At 37.7% G+C, this 20,006-nt stretch overlaps 2 protein-coding genes across 2 annotated transcripts; both read left to right on the forward strand.

The window, feature by feature from the left end:
- The first annotated feature begins 5,111 nt into the window (after window positions 1-5,111).
- Window positions 5,112-6,772, forward strand: LOC134841977 (methyltransferase-like protein 17, mitochondrial). The gene has a single exon (XM_063858103.1). It carries the CDS (start codon window positions 5,199-5,201, stop codon window positions 6,735-6,737), a length of 1,539 nt encoding a protein of 512 aa, XP_063714173.1. The 5' UTR covers window positions 5,112-5,198; the 3' UTR covers window positions 6,738-6,772.
- Window positions 6,773-7,613: 841 nt separating this feature from the next.
- On the forward strand, window positions 7,614-19,178 carry LOC134841984 (vacuolar protein sorting-associated protein 8 homolog). The gene is made up of 9 exons (XM_063858116.1): window positions 7,614-10,602; window positions 11,800-11,949; window positions 12,700-12,895; window positions 14,983-15,098; window positions 15,322-15,503; window positions 15,813-15,949; window positions 16,386-16,628; window positions 17,122-17,339; window positions 18,765-19,178. The coding sequence occupies exons 1-9, from the start codon at window positions 7,785-7,787 to the stop codon at window positions 19,103-19,105; spliced, it is 4,401 nt and encodes a 1,466-aa protein (XP_063714186.1). The 5' UTR covers window positions 7,614-7,784; the 3' UTR covers window positions 19,106-19,178.
- The last annotated feature ends 828 nt before the right edge of the window (window positions 19,179-20,006 follow it).

Consider the following 20,006-nt stretch of genomic DNA (forward strand, 5'->3'; position numbering starts at 1 on the left):
ATGCACTTGTCGCTCTAATTGTATTGCTCGAATTTCGACCAGAAGATTTTTAGAAGTCGTTGTTTCAAGACAATCTCTTCTCTTAAATCGATTTTTAACGCAAGTCGACAGGTTTGGTGCATGAAGTTCTGTTCGCATTTGGCTTTCCTTGGACGTCTCACCTGAAACAAATTTGCGCGTGAGAACTCTGGGTAATATGGTATATCTAGACTACATGCCTCATAACGTCCCAAAATCAACTTTAAAAGCAACAGCAAGTTGTTTAGCTGAACATACATTGCCAAAGGAAGAATCCCTAATACTTTCAAATTTTCTTTGTCTGAGAACCTATTAACGCAAATCCATTTTACTGCTCTTCGCTGAATCGTCTCTAATTCGGACATCACGTACTTATTTAAACCAAAACACGGACTTCCGTAAGGAATCACGGGGATTATCATGGACTTGAACAAATTCAGTTTCGCTTCATTGTTTAAATTCGATATGTTTCCTTTGATCGAGAAAAAAGTTTTATTTGCTTTTAAGCCTGCTTTGTCAATGTGTAGATTTCAGCTCATGTCATTTGAAACTTTAACCCCTAGATCTTTCTGAGTGTCCACTAATCGAATTTCCGTATTGTTGCGTATTGTTTGAACTTTTAGTAAAACTCACGTGGGTGCATTTATCAACATTGAATGGCATATTATTTTGAACTGTGCAGTTGTATATCACATTAAGTTCATTTTGAATTTCTTCTTTAGCTAATCCTAGGCTTATGTATTTTGCATCATCGGCGAAAAGTAAAGGTGTGACATTTTGGCAAAGAGAAGGCAAGTCATTGATACAAATTAGGAAAAACAATGGCCCCAGGATGCCTTGGTGCACTCCGCTTGTTACGGGCTTTGGATCTGAGATTTCGTTATTCACTTTGACAGATTGGGACCTGTTTGATAGATAAGATTTCATTAATTTGATCAAATTTCTTCCTACTCCGTTTTTGAAAAGCTTCATCAAGAGGATGCCGTGGTCAACCCGGTCGAACGCTTTACTAAAGTCCGTGAAAATGATCTCCATATCACTCGCTTTTGTCGACTTTTGTAGGCTATCTGTATGAAAGTTAATAGCTGTATGACCGTGGATTTATTCTTCCGAAACCCATGTTGTGAACTATGAACCATAGATGTTTCATAGAAACTATGATAGATGTTCGTATAATCTCTTAAATATTATATGCTCTAGTATTTTTGAAATTATACAAAGGAGGGAGACGGGTCTATATTTTTCAATGTCACTTTCATTGTCTTTTTATGAATTGGGCTGATTTTAGCTGCTTTCCAGTAGTCTGGAAAACGCCTAGTTTGAATAATTTTAAAAAATTTTTGATAGATAGAATGAGATAGAGATTCTTGTGTTTTAATGAACAGCACAGGCGGTAAATCGTCGGGGCCTTTATTTTTATTCGTGTTCAACGATTGTCATATTTCACGTATCTCGAGCTCAGTAAAACTAATTGTATCAAGGACTGTATTGGAATTAGGTTCGGGTGGTTCTGAAAACGTACGCGATTCAATGTACACAAAAACGAAAAAATTCGAAAATAGTTCTGCCTTTAATGGATCGGTATCGGCGGTCTCATTTTTGTACTTAAGTAAACTTGGTGAGCTTGACTTATGAAAAGCTTTAAAGTATTTAAATAGTTTTCTTGTTGATCGCTCTGATTCAAGAGACTGTTCATAATCGGCTTTGTCCATTTCGGCGTTCGTTTCTGTCTGTTCAATTTAGTGCAAAACTTTTGGTTGAGACTAGGTATCTTTCTTTCGAGCTGTATGTAAACGTTTAATGAAATTCGAAGTCGATTGACTTATCCATGGCGGCAAGGATGATCTATGTTTAGTGTGCTTTGGAATACACTTTTTAATAAGCGAGGATAACCAGTTATACCAATGATTTATTATCACATTTACATTTAACCAACAGTAAGAGTCAAAAAGGTTTTCTAGTATTTGCTCAGTGAATAAACCGTAATCACCGTTGCAATAACTAAATATGGATTCTTTAATAAATTTGCGACGTTTAAGATCCGATAACTCTACGTTGAAAGAGATCTCGACCGGATAAAGGTTAGAAAGTTTTCCCAATTTATGGTTACTGTCTAAGGTATGAACATCTGTTACATGGATTTTATTGCTGGTGAAGATCAAAACGAGAGTACCAGTTGAGGCAGTATTAAACTTAACATTTTGATGAACTTCAAGATTTTCTATTTCTTCCAAAAATGATATTTTGGTTTCTTTAATTGATGAGATGTTGCACCAATTTTCTGAGGGGTAATTGAAGTCACCATAAATAAACAAATCTCAGTTCTTCCGCAATTTATTTATGTCTTTAAACATGTTATTTATTTCACTTGGTTTCAGAGCATATTTGCTATTTGCAGGCGGTAGATAACAAGAGACAACAAGCAATTTCCGTTTATCTAGCTTGAGGTAGCATGCTACTACCGCTCCGTTGGTATTATAACTAAAATTTGCAGGTTCTGACATTAAGCCGAACTTTACGCCAAATAATGTTCCACCGTGAGATGTTGATTGCAGCGAAGATCTTCTGTTTGATAGAAAACAGTTAAAATTTCCAAGAAAAGTCTCGGATTCGCGGATTTCATTTGTAAGCCATTTTTCAGACAGGCTAATAATATCAAAGTTCTTTAAAATCATACTGTTCGAAAAAGTTTGTCTTCTTTCTCGTTTGAATAAACTTCTCACATTGTAACATAATTCTCTTAATTCTCCGGTTTTGTTTGGTAGTCATTTAGTGCAATTTACTGCTTGGTTTTTCAGGTATAATATGTTATTTCTAATTTTTATATCCTTTGCTTCGGTTCCGCTTTCGAGTAATTCGCGTCTTTTCTTTTACAAGTTTCGTTCCCTTTCTTGGTCCCCTTTATTTAAGGATTTTGATAGAAAAAATGAATATTTGTTTTTCTTGATGTTTGGTTCGTAATTTTTCAACATGGTTGCACGCGCAAATAATCTATCTGTCGTAATAACATTTCGAAACTTCACCAAAATTTTTCTGGGTCTTTTATTAGTTGCGTTAAATTTTCCGAATCTGCGGAAAGAGGAAATTTCCTCTGCATTTGCACCAAGAAATTTCATTGTATCGCATATCATTTTTTCATCGTGCTCAAAAATATTCGATTTATCAATTTTGCCGTGAATATCCATGCTTATTTCCGGCATACCACTAAATCGCAATTCTTGAGATATATCGGAACTAGATTTAACGACACTAGAATACTTAGCTTCCAGTTGGGGACGAGAAGGATTTCACGGAGGCCGAGATTTTATGATCTCCAGTGTCTCTTTGATGTCCTCAATGCCTTTTGACAGCTCGCCCACATCCACAGTAGATTTTGGACGAATATCAGCACTTAGGCACCCATTGCACAGAAACTTTACATTTGCGGTCCTCTCCAGAAATTTGAATATATCATGAGAGTATCCCATACACAAGCTACCGTCCACTTTTCGTTCCTCCCCACTGACTTCGAACACATGGTGCAACACTCTTGACTTTTAGAGGTCAATCTTGACCTCGTCGTAGCACCAGACATTTAATATGAAAAAGACTCTATTTAAAAAGTTTGGAATATGCTGACGATTTCGATTTTATAACAACGAGTCAAGAACAACAATCTAAAATAACCTCAGAAATTGGGAGCATACTAGCGGATCACAACCTGATAATGAATCCTGACAAAACAGAACTCACATGTGTCAAACGCGGGCCAAGAAATGAAGAACACTGGAGAAGAGTCAAGAAATTAGGATCACTACTAGGTGACGAAGAAGACATCGTTCAGAGAAAGAATCTCGCAACTGCAGCTTTAGCGAAACTACAACATCTCTGGAGACAATCAAATAAAATCAGGCTGACGAGACGATTGCAAATATTCAATTCGCTAGTCAAGTCAATACTTCTCTATAACAGCGAGACATGGGGCCTAACCAAGACCAGGCAAAATCAGCTAAACGGCTTTCATCGACAGCAACTAAGAAGAGTCCTAAACACTAAATTCCCAGACCAATTACCGAACGTCTCTGTGTATGCCAGGTGTGAGACTGAACTGTTGTCACTCCAGATTGGAAAGGAGGTGGCGACTGTTTGGACATATACTAAGGCTGCCAGAAGACACGCAAAATCAATAAACTAACAAACTTTCACGACCTACTCAAACTTAGAGACATTGCATCCTGTCGAGCCCGCTGGCGAAACATAGTCCTCTGCATTTACACGGCAGCCAAGGCTGAAGCTTGATATTCTTCAGGCCAAAGCGAAAGGCTATTCCAGTCATCTGAAATGGATCAAAGGTCCACTGTCTAGTAAAAAGAAACTGTATACGTAGGTTCCGACCCTGTTTTTAAAGGCGTTCGTGTGTTTTAGGTATTTTTGGAGACCTAAGCATGGGGGCGTTCTTATTTCTAGAGTGGGGGGGGGTATTTTGGTAGTAGTATTTAAGCTGTAACGCTGTTTGTAGTCTCATGTCGCAAGTGAACCGAATTGGCTCCGACCGTTCGAGGTAGAAAAACACAAGAGATAGTGTCCCTGACTCTTGAGCCAATGGTTATAGGGCCTTTTTTTCTTAAACCTCATATGTGACTTAAGTAGGCGACTGTTACAGAAATTGGTCGTACAGATTGATGGTCGCTTTCCTTCCACGTTGTTCGCACATACACGCAATATGTGATTCGATCCTCGATGTGGTCGCACAACACGCGAACGAATGACGGTACAGCAAATCGGACGATAGCGGTTGATTAGATGAAGGGAGTGTCAATTAGCACTCCTCGAATCGATCATGTTATCTGGAACTATTTGATAAGTTTATCACATTTTATTTCTTTATTCGAAGACCATTGAAATAATTTATGCGTAATTCACTAATTTTCTACGAGTTCGTCTAAATGTATCATCAACGGAGAAGTTTTTCTTCTTCTGAACTTGTGGTCCGGACATTCTGTGCTCAACAACCGGCTAGCTTTGTTTTATGTTTGATATTTACAGAACTTTTGAAAATAACGTTTTACCAACATGTACGGCAGTAAATCCACATCAACAATAACATTTTGAGTTTATATTTGTTTTATTTTCTTATATATTTTTTTAATATTTAGCAGTTTTTTTAGTAGGCGATGAACTAATAAGCTTGCTAAATAGTTATGGATCTTGCTTTCATGAAAACAAGATCAGTTATAAGATGTCGGCTCTGCACTCATATAAAACTGTTACGTCTGTGCTCCGGTCCCACGAATGAAGACGTTAAGCTAAACGATATTTCGCGGTATGAGCCTTCTTTGTCCGCAAAGTTCACACAAGAAGATATCCAATCAATTGTTAATTTCGGCCGTGGAAATCATTTAGGAAATTTGAAAGTACCCGCTGTTGCCTTGCCACCAGTCATCGTAGACGCCGTAAATGATTTGCTGTATGCACAGAAAGGATTGTTTAAAGTAATAAAAAGAGATGCTGCTACGTTGGATGCCTACCTGAAATCCCGCACAGCTCCTTATCTTAATCCTAGTCAAACTAAGTTCAACAAAAATCAGTGGAAAGCTAAAATGATGGCCAGATTAGAGGCACTGGACGCCGATTTAACGCCTGGACAACAACAAATGTACGCCGAGGAGATCGAAACAGAAGGTGAAAGGAGAAGAATTGAGTTGAAGCAGATGTCAGGCTTCTGGAAGTCAATCAGCTATGACTCACACAATGCGTGTCTGGCGTATACTCTTTGCCGAGCGGCACCAAATTACGCAGTTGCCATCCGAATCCTCAGTGAGATCGCTCGAAGGGATCCTAGTTTTAGCCCAGAAGCTGTGCTAGATTTTGGCTCAGGCTGTGGGTCTTTAGTTTGGTCCCTGTTAGCCATGTGGCCTCAAGAAACCAAGTTTTTCTATTTGAATGACGTATCAAACGAGTTCAATAACGTGGCTTCATCGATTCTGAGTGGTGACGACGTGGATTTCAACCCTATTGCTAATGGAATTTACTTCAAACAGCATCTACCAGCAGACGTAAGACCGAATTTTGATCTGGTATTCTGTGGTTACACTCTATCGGAGTTAAATGGTCCTGGAAGTCGATTAGCAGCTATTAAACATATGCTTAAATGCACAAAGAGTTACATTGTGTTTGTCGAAAATGGAACTCTGAGGTCTCATCACTTAATGGAGGAAGTGAGAGAATACGTTGCATCCAACTTCGCAGATCAGTTTGAAATTTTCGCTCCTTGCCCACATCTGAAACCGTGCCCTCTCCTACTGACAAATCTGAAGCAGCAACGTAAATCTTTGATATGTCGAACTTCAGTGACCTATTTGCCTTTTCCGGTTCGGAACCATACAAAACCTAATGCAAGTTCAGAACAGTTCACGTACCTTGTTTTTAGAAGAAAACCGTCCGATGATCTTGTTTCGCAGAAAGAGGATGACGCTGAGATGCGTTGGCCCCGAGTTGTTCAACCTCCGAGAATTGGTACAGGTCACGTGACGTTGAGGCTATGTAGCTCAGATGGGACAGCCAGTCAGTCTATCGTGAGCAAAGGGAAATATCCGAGTTTTTTCTATTTAATGTGCAAGAAAATTAATCTTGGGGACAGGCTGCCTCTACCTAGTTTGGAAGCATTTGAAATAGAATCGGAATCAGTTTCCTCTGTTGATGATGAAGTTGAGGGAAATAATGATGGAGGTGCAGAATAAAATTAGATGTTTTTTTGTTAAAATTTTCTACGATGTGTTGTTTTCTCTAAGATCATAAGTTGTTGGGATAAGATTGTTAGTTGTTGGGATAGTTTCTTTTGCAAACGATCCTGAAAAAAAATGTTTGTGTTTTTTCTAGAAAATTCGGACCTTTTTTATGAATTTTGGCGAAATGGCGAAAACTGGTTGGCATCATATTCCAAAAAACGTATATATACAAAATTAGCTCTTCCAATTCTTCTGGGTTTCCTGTCGTAAAAACGTTCCAATTTTTATAACTCTTGTGATAAGCAAGGGTTTTGCAAGAAAGTACTACACTTTGTTCATGGGATGACTGAAATCAGTCATCTACAGTCTTAGCTATGGTATTTTTTTTGGCCTCTAAATGTATGTTTTATATACTTTTAAAATATTTGAATATGGAGTTTTTTCCCCACATTATCCATTTTTCAATTTACTTTTCCATCTACGTTTGTGTATAAGCGTCAAATAATTTGTTCTTTAATTTTGCTCTGAGTTATAGGGAAGGAAAGAATGTAACCCTTATGCACAAGTGCTCCTGATCGGCTTGCAGTTGATTCCAAGATTTTTTGTGAAGTTTCTTTGGAAATTTTTGAATTAGGCTTTTTGAACAAAATTTCATTTTTTTTCGCGTATTAGTTCTATCTCTTAGTTAACAGAAAGCTATAAAGTTGTTTGATGATAGGCAGTTTTTTTTCTAATGGTTTAGGTAATTGTTTTCAACCAGAATTGCTAAACTTTTAATTGATTCTTCTGAATTCCAACAAAGTTGCATTGATTTTTTTCCTTTAATTTTTCTCAGATAAAAAAGCGATGAAAGGAGATTCTATTATGATTAACCAAAATATTGATTTTTGAATAAGCATTGCAAAAGAAATCCAACAAACTCTTATCTTAACTAATTCGCCCGAGCTGAAATAGTTTTAGAGCTTATGCATAAGTGATTTTTTTGGGCAAGCAAATTGGCGAAGTACTATTCTAAATATTAAATTGGACGAGTTCTACAAGTTCATTTTTAAAGATCGAATGAATGCGCTGCAAAAGCTGCAGAATGACGATCTTATCAGTGTTGCTTCTCTTGAGTTACTCGCGGATCCTTTGAAGGACGACGAGCTAGACAACTTTGATGAATCTCAATTCAACATTCCAGAGTTCAAATCTGAATTTCCGACCCTTGACGATGTCTTGGCGGAGAATTTTGATTTTTCGCCGACCGCAAGTCCTTCGAATTCTAAACTAGGCCTCAACCATAAAAAGTTTGGTTCCCTGGCATCCTTTGGCTCGTACGATTCCCTGCAATCAACGTCTCTCCGAAGTGATGCTTCACAGTTTTCGATTGTAAAACGCATAAAACTCAAAGGAGTTTCTGCCAATATTGTATCGGCGCATAAAAGAAATGCTGGGTTTCCATCGGCAATTGCAACCAATAGTATAATAGCAATTGGGACTACTTTCGGTTACCTCCTTTTGTTCGACCGGAAACAGCTTCTTCGTTTCTTTTTACAACCCCCTGAAGATTCTGGGGGTATCTCTGCTTTGAGTTTTAATGTCGATGCCTCCCGGATCCTTGCAGGACATGAACGTGGAACCATTAATATGTGGGATACAGATACAGGGAAGGTGTTGCGAACTTTCAGTTACATGACAAACGCACCAGTGCTGCATATTAAATTCACAGATGATCCAACGAAAGCTTTGATGTGCAATGCTCAAGGGGCTGTTTTGTTGATGAATTTCAGGAGGCCCCTTGGTCTTCGAGTTTGTGACTTCCACGAAGTCTTCTCGGGCTCTGAAGTCGTATGTTTGGAACCTTTAATCATTTCGAACAATGTCTCCGACCATCCTCTGAACATCTATAATCCGTTTGTTATCGCACTTGCAACTTTAAGAAAATTTATTATCATAGTTTTAAGGCCGAAACTGGCGAAAGTGTTCTCTTATGTTCTCGAGGGACATCATTCAACGTTACCTGTTATTTCATGGCAGTTTATTAAATTACAAGTTAATCAGTCCAGTGTTTCGTTTGACCCGGTCGCTTTATTTGGGCGCGATTCCCAAATAGTGTTCGCTTTACTGGAAACCTCCACTACTGGTGCTACGGGAGTAAGGGTGCTGAAGACCCTAAGCTTAGGCTATAGTTTGACTAACCTCATCTGGTTTAATAACAAAACAATTGCAGTTTCCGATCAGAAAGAAAATTTACACCTGATTGATATTCAAAGTGAGGAAATTCTGGAAACATTGGATCTGCAGGCGGTTCAGATCGTGTACGCAACATCCGCTTTCAAAGGATTAGCCAATGAACATAAAAATAAGCCATCCTTAGTTGCTGCAAGTGCTTTTGCATGTTATTACTCTCTCACAATGACCGCAAGGCAGCTTCTGATTTTGGGCCAGCAGTCGGTGCACGTTTTTGTGATTCGAACTTGGTTTGAAAGAATAAACTCCTTGAAGAAGTCAAAACTGTACACCGAAGCTCTCATGCTTTCAAGAGAGGTTTTTCAAGGAACTTGTAAAGCGGTCGTCGGGAGTCTAGGACCACAAAAGTCTTTTCTCCTACAGAATAGTCGCAGTTTGTTGAATGAAATCGCGTCGAGTGCCGTCGCTTCAGCTCCACAACAAGGCTCAGTCGACGCTTTAGAGGCCTATTACTCAGATACGATTCCATTAATAATTGAAACGTGCTGTTTGTTCAAGATTTTCGAGTTCACCAACGAAGTGTACAATATTTTCGAAGCAGATATAACTGCCCGATCTGTGTTTCTCTCCTCAATGCAATCTTGCATTCTCTCAGATCGCATTTCGAAAGTCTCGCCGACAATTTTGAAAGATCTGATAAACCTAAATATAGACATGGAAACTATAAGCTCGATTCAGGATATAATTTTGAAGCTCGATATATCAACGATAGATATCGACCAAGTTGTTAAACTTTCCTGGCAAAATAAACTTTTCGATGCAATAATTTACCTGTACAACCGAGCAATTAAAAACTACTCAATGCCCCTCGAAGAGTTAACGGAGTTTTTGAGATCGAAAGATGGCGATAATAGAGAATTAGTTAATACAATACTAGTGTACTTGTCATGCTGCATGACAGGCCGAGATTACATGCACGGAAGCATTCCAGAACCGCTTTGCAGAAATGCAAAAATTCAGTCATGGAAATTTTTACTATTCGATCAGCCAAACGCAACACCAGTCGAAAGGTTTCCTAACTCGAAGCTGCTTTTGCTCTCAGATACGAGGGAGTTTTTGAACGTTTTGTCTATAGCCTTCGGAGAAAGTGAGTTTACCACAACTGAAGGTCAACGTGTAAGGCAGAGAATCATAGATATGATAATGCTGTTAGTTGATCTGAATGAAAAGGAGTTCACGTCTTTACAATTGGGAAGCATTTACGTGTTTCTAGCTCGTGAGTTGATGAAATCTAGTCTGAATTTGGAACCCGAAGTGTTCTCGCAAATTGTGAATTACCTAACTTCAACTAAACAAGAGCTGAAATCGACTAAAATTGAGAGAGAAAGGGTCGTTACTGAGTTGCTTATAAATGGTGTGCTATCAATAGATGATCAAAATTTGGAAGAGAAATTACTGACGGCTAATTTTTACTCGGTGTTGGAGTTCATGTACGAGAAAAGAGGCGAGTACTACAAGATGCTGAGATGTTTTTGTCAGATGAGCGAGAGGAGTAGAATGATTTTTCGCTTCATCAGAAGCGTGTTGTACCAGTTGGATCACGTGACTGATGAGCAGAAACAGCTGTTGATCAGTGAGATTAATCAAAACATATCGCTGCTCATACAGATTGACCCAGCTAAATCTGCCAACCTCCTATTAGTTGGTAAGATGCTCAGCTAACGAATCATTCGTTACTTAAAGAGAATCTTTCTATTTTTTTTTTGAAAACTGAGACCCAGAATCATCCTAATTTTTTTTTTAAATTGAGTCCTGAAACTGGCATTAGGCGCTTACTGTGTGCCTTTGAATGTGTTCAGTCAATTGCAACATAGGCAATGAACTGGAATGAATACAAAGGCGTTTTCTCAAAAACTTTCCCACGAACCGTCCTCCGTGTTCAGATAGTTGCAAAATGATAGCTGAAAGTGATGGCTTTTATTAGTGATTGCATCTTCATTACTTTTTAATTTGAAAATAGTGCAATGCAAACAAGGATAGCCGGTTGCCGGGATCTACTTGACAATTGCCCCCTCCCCCCTTAAGAAAGGGGGGGGGGGCAATTGTTAAGTAGATTAAAATAACGCATTTTTGACCAATCAGAATGCAGCAAAATTCCAATTCTCAATAGAAAGCTCAGTGCTAATTAACTGCTTTTATTAATAGGGTTGACAATTCTTAAGTAGATACCAAAGGGGGGCAATTGTTAAGTAGATCTGGTTGCCTTACTGAATAATAATAAACTAAAAAAAACTCTTTCTTATTTTTAAAATTGTGTTTTTGTCCGTGGTGTGATGAGAGGCTCTGAACGAATGCTTAAATACTCGATAGCTATGGTAAAGTAGGCATGTTTGACTACAGTTTTTAAATAAAATGTAAAATCTAAAAACGAACCCAAAAGTTTCAAGTTTTGTGCAAGTCAGTTTTTTTAATTGTTTCAAATTTTTGTTCACAAGAAGGCGCTAATAAAAACTAGAAGGTGCTAACTGAATTAAAAAAGAATTTTCACGGTTTCAATAAAAGCTTATCCTCGTATTACAAGACTGCTCGCTCGCTTTATTCGCTCGAAATTGATTAAAAATCAATAAATTCAACCCGTTTTTCTCCAAACTGAGAAAATTTTTAATATCTTTCGAGTTGCGACTGTAAGGCCTTTAATGTGATATTCCGTTCCATTCCGAGGATTATTTGCGGTACCTGACTTATTTGCTTTACCTAGAAAATTGAAACACATCCGAAGGCAAAGTTCCTCTCCCCTTTCAGTGGTCAAAACAGTAATCGAATAGGTTCAATTTTGGTTTCTTCCGGTGAAAGTAAACAGTTTTAAATGAACAAGTTTAATATCATGCTGTTGTGTTTTTAGAGTTGAAGCTTCCGGTTGAGAGAGTGACTCGCCAATTGTCTGCTGATCACGAGGCGCAAGTGGTGTTCCAGTTCCTGTCTGGAGTGGTGGAACTGATCTCAAGGGATAAAATATCCATACATTCCATCGAACAGCAGCAATCTGCTGAAGGTAAGAAGTGGATTCATCTGCTTCATAATAGTCTCCGTAGAATATATGCATATGTACCGACCCTAGGCAGAGCATGAACGTTTGGTTGCAAAATATCAACAAGGGTTTTATATTTTTTTTCCTTTAAGTTGGTGTCTTTTCTCGTACGTCTTGTGATGATAGAACTATACAAACGCGTATAAATTTATGGAATTAGGCGTAAACGACTACAATTGTCTTCCAAAATTACATAAATGAAAAAAGTTTCAGAAGTTCTTAGCGTTACATGATACTTCTAAATTAGTTTTTCCGTAGTAGAACTAAGTTTATCACTAGTTAAATCAATACTTATAGTCTAATTTTGAGCAAGCTGATTAAAACTCAAAAACTTCAATCCGTTTCTTTTTCTCAATTATGGGGGAAAAAATTTAATGCCGTTCGAATCACGACTGGAAGAGCTTTAATATGACATATCAATCAACCAAGTCCGATTATTATTTGTGGTACCTGATTTTGCGTGGAAAAAAAAAAGAAAACAAAACTAAAACACCTCCGGATTCAAAGTTCCTCCCAGTTTTCAATGGTCGGAACAATCAAATAGAATTCTCTGAAAAGAGTAAAGCTAATTATACGCCGATCTCAGTGTTATTTCCTTAATTACCGATTTACACAAACAATCTGCAATTTCAGTATGATTTCAGTATTTCAAAGGATCCAGTACAAAGGCATGTCAGAAAAGTTGTGATCGAACTTGATGTAATTGAAATTTAGGCCTGAATAACTCTGACAGCAGTGATGCTCTTCCGTCCTCTTCCAGTGGGAGTGAGTGGGTGCGGGGAGTGGTGCAGCAGTACATGAAGTTAGCAGCTGTGCTGCAGGTGGAGTCCCTGGAGACATTCATCAGACAGAGTCCGGCTCTCACTCTCTCCTCCAAGAGCATAGAGGACGCCATGCACATTTGCCAGGGGTGAGTAGCAGGTCTAAACGTTCTAATGCTATTCGGATTGTGGAAGAAGGCTTTTAAAGTATCTCAATTGAAAGGTCATTGGGTCGAGAACCTCATGATTTGTGCTCCTTGCATGTAATTCATAACCAGGGACACAATAGGGACACTCTCTAATAAGCCGAACAGCTCGTTGATTGGTTCTTTCACTCATCAATAAATCATCTCAAATGAAAGAATTATTATTGATGAGTTAGAAAAGGTGAGAATTGAAGATACGAAACAATTTTTCAGCTCGCGTTTTTTACGCAAAAAGTCTTAAAATTTGATCACGCTCAAATTTGACCCCTCGAGGTTTGGCTTTTCGAGGTTTGATTCATATTCGTTCTCTAGAAGGAAGACCAATTTCAATCTCCATTTACGAAAACCCCTTCTATAGCAAAACATAGCCCCCTTCCACAAAAGTCACAGTGAGAGGGCTATAATTTTTTTTACTAGGCTGGTCGCTTGTTATGACTTATCAAACTCGAGTTACAAAGTAAGCAAATTGAAAAAACAATTTCTGTAGAAAGAAGACTAGAAAAACGAAAAAAAAAATGTAAGTCTGCTCGCTCGCTTTTTTTGCTCGAATTAAGACGATAAATCAAAAATTTCAAACCGGTTTTTCTCGACACTGGGAAATTTTCTTGAAATTTTTAATGTCATTCAAATCACGACTGTAAGGGCTTTAAATGGTATATCACTCATCTCTCTCCGATGATTATTTGTGGCAGCTGATTTTTCGTGGGGAAAAAAACGACTACACACCCGAATACAAAGTTCCTCCCAATTTTTCAAATGGTCATAACAGAAGTATAAAACACGCGAATCCAAAGTTCCTCCAAGTTTAATTGGTCGGAACATTAATACCATGTTTACATAATCAGAGCTTGTGTTATAGTGTAAACTCTCTTTTTTTACCAACCTAAGTAGCAAATATTGTTGCGATGCAATTGCTGCGACAAAATGAGTTCATTTTGAAAGTGTTCATTTTGATCCGGCTATTAAGTACAACCAATGCTAAGGATATTAACACAGACTATTGTATTACAATTAGCACTTAAGCTTCGAGGTATCATGGATTTGTAGCGTAGAGGTAGGGAAGGAGACCAGCAACAAAATAAGAGGGTTCGAACCTGGGCAGGGTCGGATGTTTTTAATGAACTTTTTCGTATAGTAGTTAAAATGCGTCCGCTCTATAAATTGAGGCATGTTACTTGGTAAATTTCTTTTTTTTTAATTCACTGCTAATGCGTCATAATTGGCCTGTGTCACTTAGCAGTTATGTAGACTCTTAATTGGCGTGCGTCACTTAAGAAATTTTGTAGCCTCAAAGTTTTACTCATTCAGTTTTCCCCAGTTGCGTTATCGGTCATAATTTTGCTTGTGTATAAGAAGTGCAAGTTCGCCTCTGTGTGATTATTATCCTATTTTTGTTCCGACCATTGAAGTTTGGAAGGAACTTTGTAGTCGGATGTGTTTTAATTTTTTTCTTTCCGACGCAAAATCAGGTGCATTAAAGAAACATCGGACAGGGTTGAGTGATATATCATAACAAAGCCCTTTCAGTCGTGATCCGAACAATTTATGAAATTTTTCAAAAAAAACTCAGTGTTGAGAAAAACCGGTTTAAAATTTTTGGTGTTTCGTGTAATTTCGACCAAATAAAGTGGTGATAAATTGGTCATTTCGGCTAAAAACTTGTTTTTTCCCAAACGGAAGCTTGTTTTGAAAGCTATATTTGGCACTTCCCTGGCACGAAAACTGTCTCTTAAAAATATATTCGCTTTGGTATTTGTTATTTTGTTATTCTTTTTTGAAGACAACTGTTGTCGGCTATACCTAATTTATTAGCTTTCAACGCGTGTGTATGGTTTTTTCATCACACCACGCATAAAAAACGACACTAATTTGAAGATATTAATAATTTGAAGAACTTTTATTTGTAGTTTTCATGAATATGGTCGGAACATTATGTGAGCTTGACATGTAAGCATCGAGATTTTGAATTGTCACCTGCCGAGCGTCTGCTGATTCAATTTGGTATCTTGCATTTGAAGAACTTTGTTTAGGTATAACCTGGGTCACTTGGTGTCCTACTTGCACGTGCGAGCAGGCAACCATCTTCAGGCAATGAAGACATTTGTGTACTACGTAGATAAACTCATATCCTCATTCCTCAAATACGGTAAGCACCACCCAGATCTATTTCGACAATTATGAATATTGACAAAGTTTCTTTTGCATTGTTTTTGAAGAAAAAAAATTAAGTCAGCGTACTTAGTCGATATACACTGATTAGTCAGTAGCTTTGGTAGCAGAAATAAGAACCTTATCCAATCTGAGCCTAACCATAACATTGATTTTCAAGCTGAATCTTGCGTGAACTAATTTTTGTACTTTCATGGCAGATTCGGAAAGTGACTTGGGAGGTAACGGAGACGGGTTTCAGTCCACTTCTGAGCCATTGACATTCGAGAAAGTGAAACACATGGTGGAGAAATGCGCCAAATTGCTACGAGAGATGATAGCCACTTACCATGTGGAGGAGAAACATGTACAGGACTCATGGTTCTCTTTACTAGATACGGTGGTAAGTCAAGCTTAAAAAAATGGTTTCATCATTGTAATTAGTTGAGTGAAAGTCTACCTCGCTTGCCTGATTAGGCGATGTATCGAAGCGTAAGGCGACAAATTGCACAAAAAATGCAACTTGAGCAGAAAGTTCATTTTCTTAGTGCAGCAGCAGCTCCCTCAAAAAGAAAGCATAGAATCACGAACCTTATGATTTTTTTCTTTTCTAATGCCAGTTTTATCACAACAAATATTTCTAACTGTCTTAGTGGTTACTTTCTCGCAAATCAATTTTTATATTTTTTAGTAGTGAAGTTGGATATTTTAGGTGACGCCTGTGAAGTGTAAGGAGAGTGAGTGGGCGGACAGTTTCAAGCACCTGCTGTTCTCCCTTCTGAACAGCATGATCGGATACATCTCTCTGCCCAACATACTCACCAAAGTATTCGCAGACACAGCTTACGAGTCAGTATCTTATTAGTATTTAATAAGGTTCTTTACGTTTAATCAAATCGGATCTACTAACCACCTCCTTCGTCATTGCAAAAAAATACCGAGTTAGAGAAGGTTTGATCTTTGAGTTGAGTTGTTGATTTTAGCGACTAGTCTTCCTGCGAGTCTCATCCTGCAACTATTTAGTTAACCAGAAACACCAGTTAGTTAAAATTATTAAATATTGAGCTGGAAAATGGTCTGTAAAATAGTTAAAACCGTATGAGTTTAGTGATTTTTTTCGTTAGCATTTTTCATCAGCATCACGTGGGTTAAGGTTCACTCAAATGGGGGTACAATTTGTTTCAAATTTGCGGTTTTTCCGATTTCGTCCCACTCATTCTAATATATTTAAATCAAAACGCGATCATTTTGCATTAATACGTCTGCAATTTTGGTGCGGTTTCAGCTCTGGAACCTACGATGATGTTCGCCACTTAGTCACAGGGATGTTTGAGACATGCAGATACGAATCAACTCTTCTGACGATCACCAGTCAACTTCTCGACCAGGACATTTTCTCGAACTTTCTCGCTCTGAAAGTATCAGCCACCAAGGGCACAAGACCTATCTCCATGTCCTGTGCAATATGCTACAAGAAGTTACGTAATACTGTTACGTCATCAGCTCAGACGAATGTAGACTCCTTGAGGTAAGTCGAATGATTCAATAATGCAACATCTGATGGTGTGGAAAGTTCTTTTGTTTAACAATTATCCATAACAGTTATCCTGCGGAGTGAGTTAGAGTGATTCATCCAGAGATTTTTGCATGTTCTTATCACAGAGGTGGATCCTCGCACGTGCTTCAAAAAATTTTTCTTGTTTTAAAATTCATGTTAATGATGAAAGTCCCCTCAAAATTGCTCACTATTTGTGGCGTGTATTCGCGCCTGTTTAAATTTAACGTTGAAAAGTTATCTAACCTGACGTAATTAAAACTGTTCGAGCTTCAAAACTCTTTTGACGTATTTGCGGTTTCAATTTTTTTTCCAAACCAAATTACTTTGAAATATTACACATTGCCATAGTAAGGTAATTTGGTTTGAAACAATCGAAGCTGAAAACACGGCAAAAACCCGTCTTGTTTTCAAAAAGCTAAAGTTTTGAAGCTCGAAGTTTTTTATCATATCATTTCATTTCAAGGTCATCTAGTGGCGCCAACAGTGGCAGTCTGGCAGTGTTTCAATGTGGGCATGGGTACCACGTGGATTGTCTGAGCAGGTCAGAATCCTGGGAAGAAGTGATTACGGAGGTTTCAGGGTTGCCGGAAACTACAATTAGAAATATTTGTTTAATTTGCAAATCCAGGAAGGATCCCAACTTCGAAAGTCGACAAAGTGTGAATCCCAATGTAGGAAGAGGTAGGTACCTTCTTCGTTTTCGTTTCTTTTCTGGCAAATGTTAATAAAATAATAACTTTAAACGTCAAGAGGTTTTCCATTGCGATTGCGCACATTGCATGATTTTCGCGTATCGTTTTTGAGTGTGAGAGAACGGGGTTCAAATTCAAACCAATTCATTTGACGAACGTGATTGGCGAAACTGTGGGTGACGGTAAAATTACAGGACGCAGATTTGATTCCACGAGTTGTGTTTTTTTATTTTGAAGGATGTTTACTGTTTCAAATCAACTCTCCAGGCTTTCTAAGTCAGTTTTTTTTTGGATAATTTTACTGGCTAATGCGAAGCGCAGATTCTTTTGCTTTTCTGGCTAATGAACGTCGACATTAATTGCCTCTTCATTTTGCTGAGATGTCTGTTGTCAAACAAAATCATCGCCAATGTTTCTTGTTGAATAATAGTTCATCTCGCGCCACACGCATAACAAGCACAAATATGAGAAAAGAAACAAAAAACTATTTTGTACTTACTTTTCAAAAGTAACGGTCGCAAAACCTGCATAGCAACCGTAAATTCTTGATTACACTAGCGTGCAGCTAGTGTATTAGCAGGGGCGGATTTTCTCGAGGGGGGATTTTCAAAAACGTTTCGAAAATTTTTATTATCTTTTTTTCCTAGGTCGACCAAATTGATTTTCCGAGCTTTTAAATTCAAAAGTTTTCCTTTAATAACACTTGTGAAGAGTAGTGTGATGCTACGAAGCAAATTTTTTTCGAACCCAAATCGCAGCTAAGAGTGATCGTTTGTTGGGACTTTTGGTATATTTCCAAGAAATGGCAATTTAAAAGCATTTGTAGCTGCTTTATTGATATCTAACTAATTGTTGGTAAATTTGGAGATTCGAGGACAAAAATTTAGGAAAATAAGCCGACAGAATTAAAGGCGACGTCCAACAAGCTGAAAATCGGCCAAAATTTTTTTGGCTAAATTTTATAGGAAAGTAAAATGTATGTACTGCACAAATAGGATCCTCCAGTGATATATATGTAGTGTACGGAAGGTAGTATAAATGATTTGGAAACGAGACCCACTGAGCTTAATTCGAGAACCATGAAGCCGAAAAATCATAGGTAAAAAATAATGTGGAAATTCTATAATGGAACATAGCGAGGTTAGGATTCTGGATATAGCGTTTAGTAGTTAATAGTAGCCAGTAGCTAAATTTGAATTTTTGAGAAATTGAGCATATCAGCAAAATAGTAGCATCACATATGATCGAGTGATTTTGTTAAACAAGTTTTTAACCCGAAAAAAGTATGTGTTCCGATTTATAACGGTTGCTAATCGCAAGCGTGAAAATGAAAGCCGGAAGTTTTATTTTCGTGTTGGGAGAGCAAAAGCTTGTTATTAAAATGTTTTTTAAATTATCTATATTTATTTTATAGGTGTTTCTGCATCGTTTTACTCAGATGACGGCAGCGGATTTGGGACAACGGGAACTCTATCGAGGCAAAAGTCACTCAATTCTGCGGAGAAAGAAATGGAAGATCATGTTGCAAGAGCTCATTCTTGCATGTACAGATCAAAAAGAATTCTTGATGCGACATCCAATCAAAATTCAGTTCAAAGTTCTTCCTCTTTAGTCGGTCGCTTCAGGACTGCAAACAGCTTCGCGTATAGTAGTTACTCATACAGTTCTTCTTCTAGCGCTCTGGATTCATCTCTTAAACTTAGCTTGAAACCGAAAATTGTCCCGAATAAAAACATTTTTGATTCCAACGACTAGTATGTAAGAAAATTAATTAAATTTATAGTTTATTATTTTTGCAATGATTCCTAAATGATGTATCTATGGTTGTTTTTATTTCACTTAAATTGCTGTATAATTGATTTAAATTTAAAGTTAAGAAAGTTGGATTGTGGTATCTGAAGCCGAGTCAGATTAAGCTTTGATTCTTCGTTAGCTTTAAACTCCAGCGACTTGAAGATTTATATCTTCAAGTACATATTTAGTTCATACTATAACACAAGCATTGCTTGTGTAAACATCAAAAATCATTTGAAATAGACTGTCATATAACAATTTTCAGAAAAAATCAAAGGGGGGAACTGGAAAAGAGTCGTGTACTAGTTACCTCAAGACCAAGTATGCCGTAAAATCAGACATTTCAACTCATTCTCAACCAAGATACCAACTGACGCAAGTGGTTTTGTTAAACAAGTTTTTCACCCGAAAAAAAGTCTGTATTCAAAGTTGATAACGCTCGCTTGCAAGTTAGATCCGGCCATTCAGCTAATACTGTCTCTACCCTTTATCTGTTTTCTCTCACTTTTCTAAACGCGTATCATATTGCCTTCAGCGAAATAGTCCTGGACAACGCAGAATTTGAATGTTCTATACTTTCAGTTCTTTATTCGCATAATTTTTGCTCCCATAAATCAGAATTGTGAGAAATTATGACGCACGGGGTTTCAAAGCGAATTCAGGTTCCTCAGTTCAGCCTTTTCTTTTGTAGAGTGTAGTTTTATATGAAGGCCCTTTGCACTGTTGATTTAGATATGCTAATCAAAAATAACTGTCTTCGCAAAATTTGGTGCTTTTTGCTCAGCAAAAGAGCACGCTATTTATTTGTTTGGTAGTTCGTTTAGATATGATCAAATAACATCTTACGCTACGGAGATTCCCA

The sequence above is a fragment of the Symsagittifera roscoffensis genome, chromosome 1, assembly GCF_963678635.1.
Source record: "Symsagittifera roscoffensis chromosome 1, txSymRosc1.1, whole genome shotgun sequence".
Classification (NCBI taxonomy): domain Eukaryota; kingdom Metazoa; phylum Xenacoelomorpha; order Acoela; family Convolutidae; genus Symsagittifera; species Symsagittifera roscoffensis.

Excerpts from the sequence above, each read along its gene's own strand:
- LOC134841977 (XM_063858103.1), top strand. The coding sequence starts at position 5,199 with ATGGATCTTGCTTTCATGAAAACAAGATCAGTTATAAGATGTCGGCTC.
- LOC134841984 (XM_063858116.1), top strand. The coding sequence starts at position 7,785 with ATGAATGCGCTGCAAAAGCTGCAGAATGACGATCTTATCAGTGTTGCT. Across the intron at positions 12,896-14,982 it reads GCCATGCACATTTGCCAGGG|GTATAACCTGGGTCACTTGG; the intron begins GTGAGTAGCAGG and ends AACTTTGTTTAG. Across the intron at positions 15,950-16,385 it reads TTCGCAGACACAGCTTACGA|CTCTGGAACCTACGATGATG; the intron begins GTCAGTATCTTA and ends GTGCGGTTTCAG.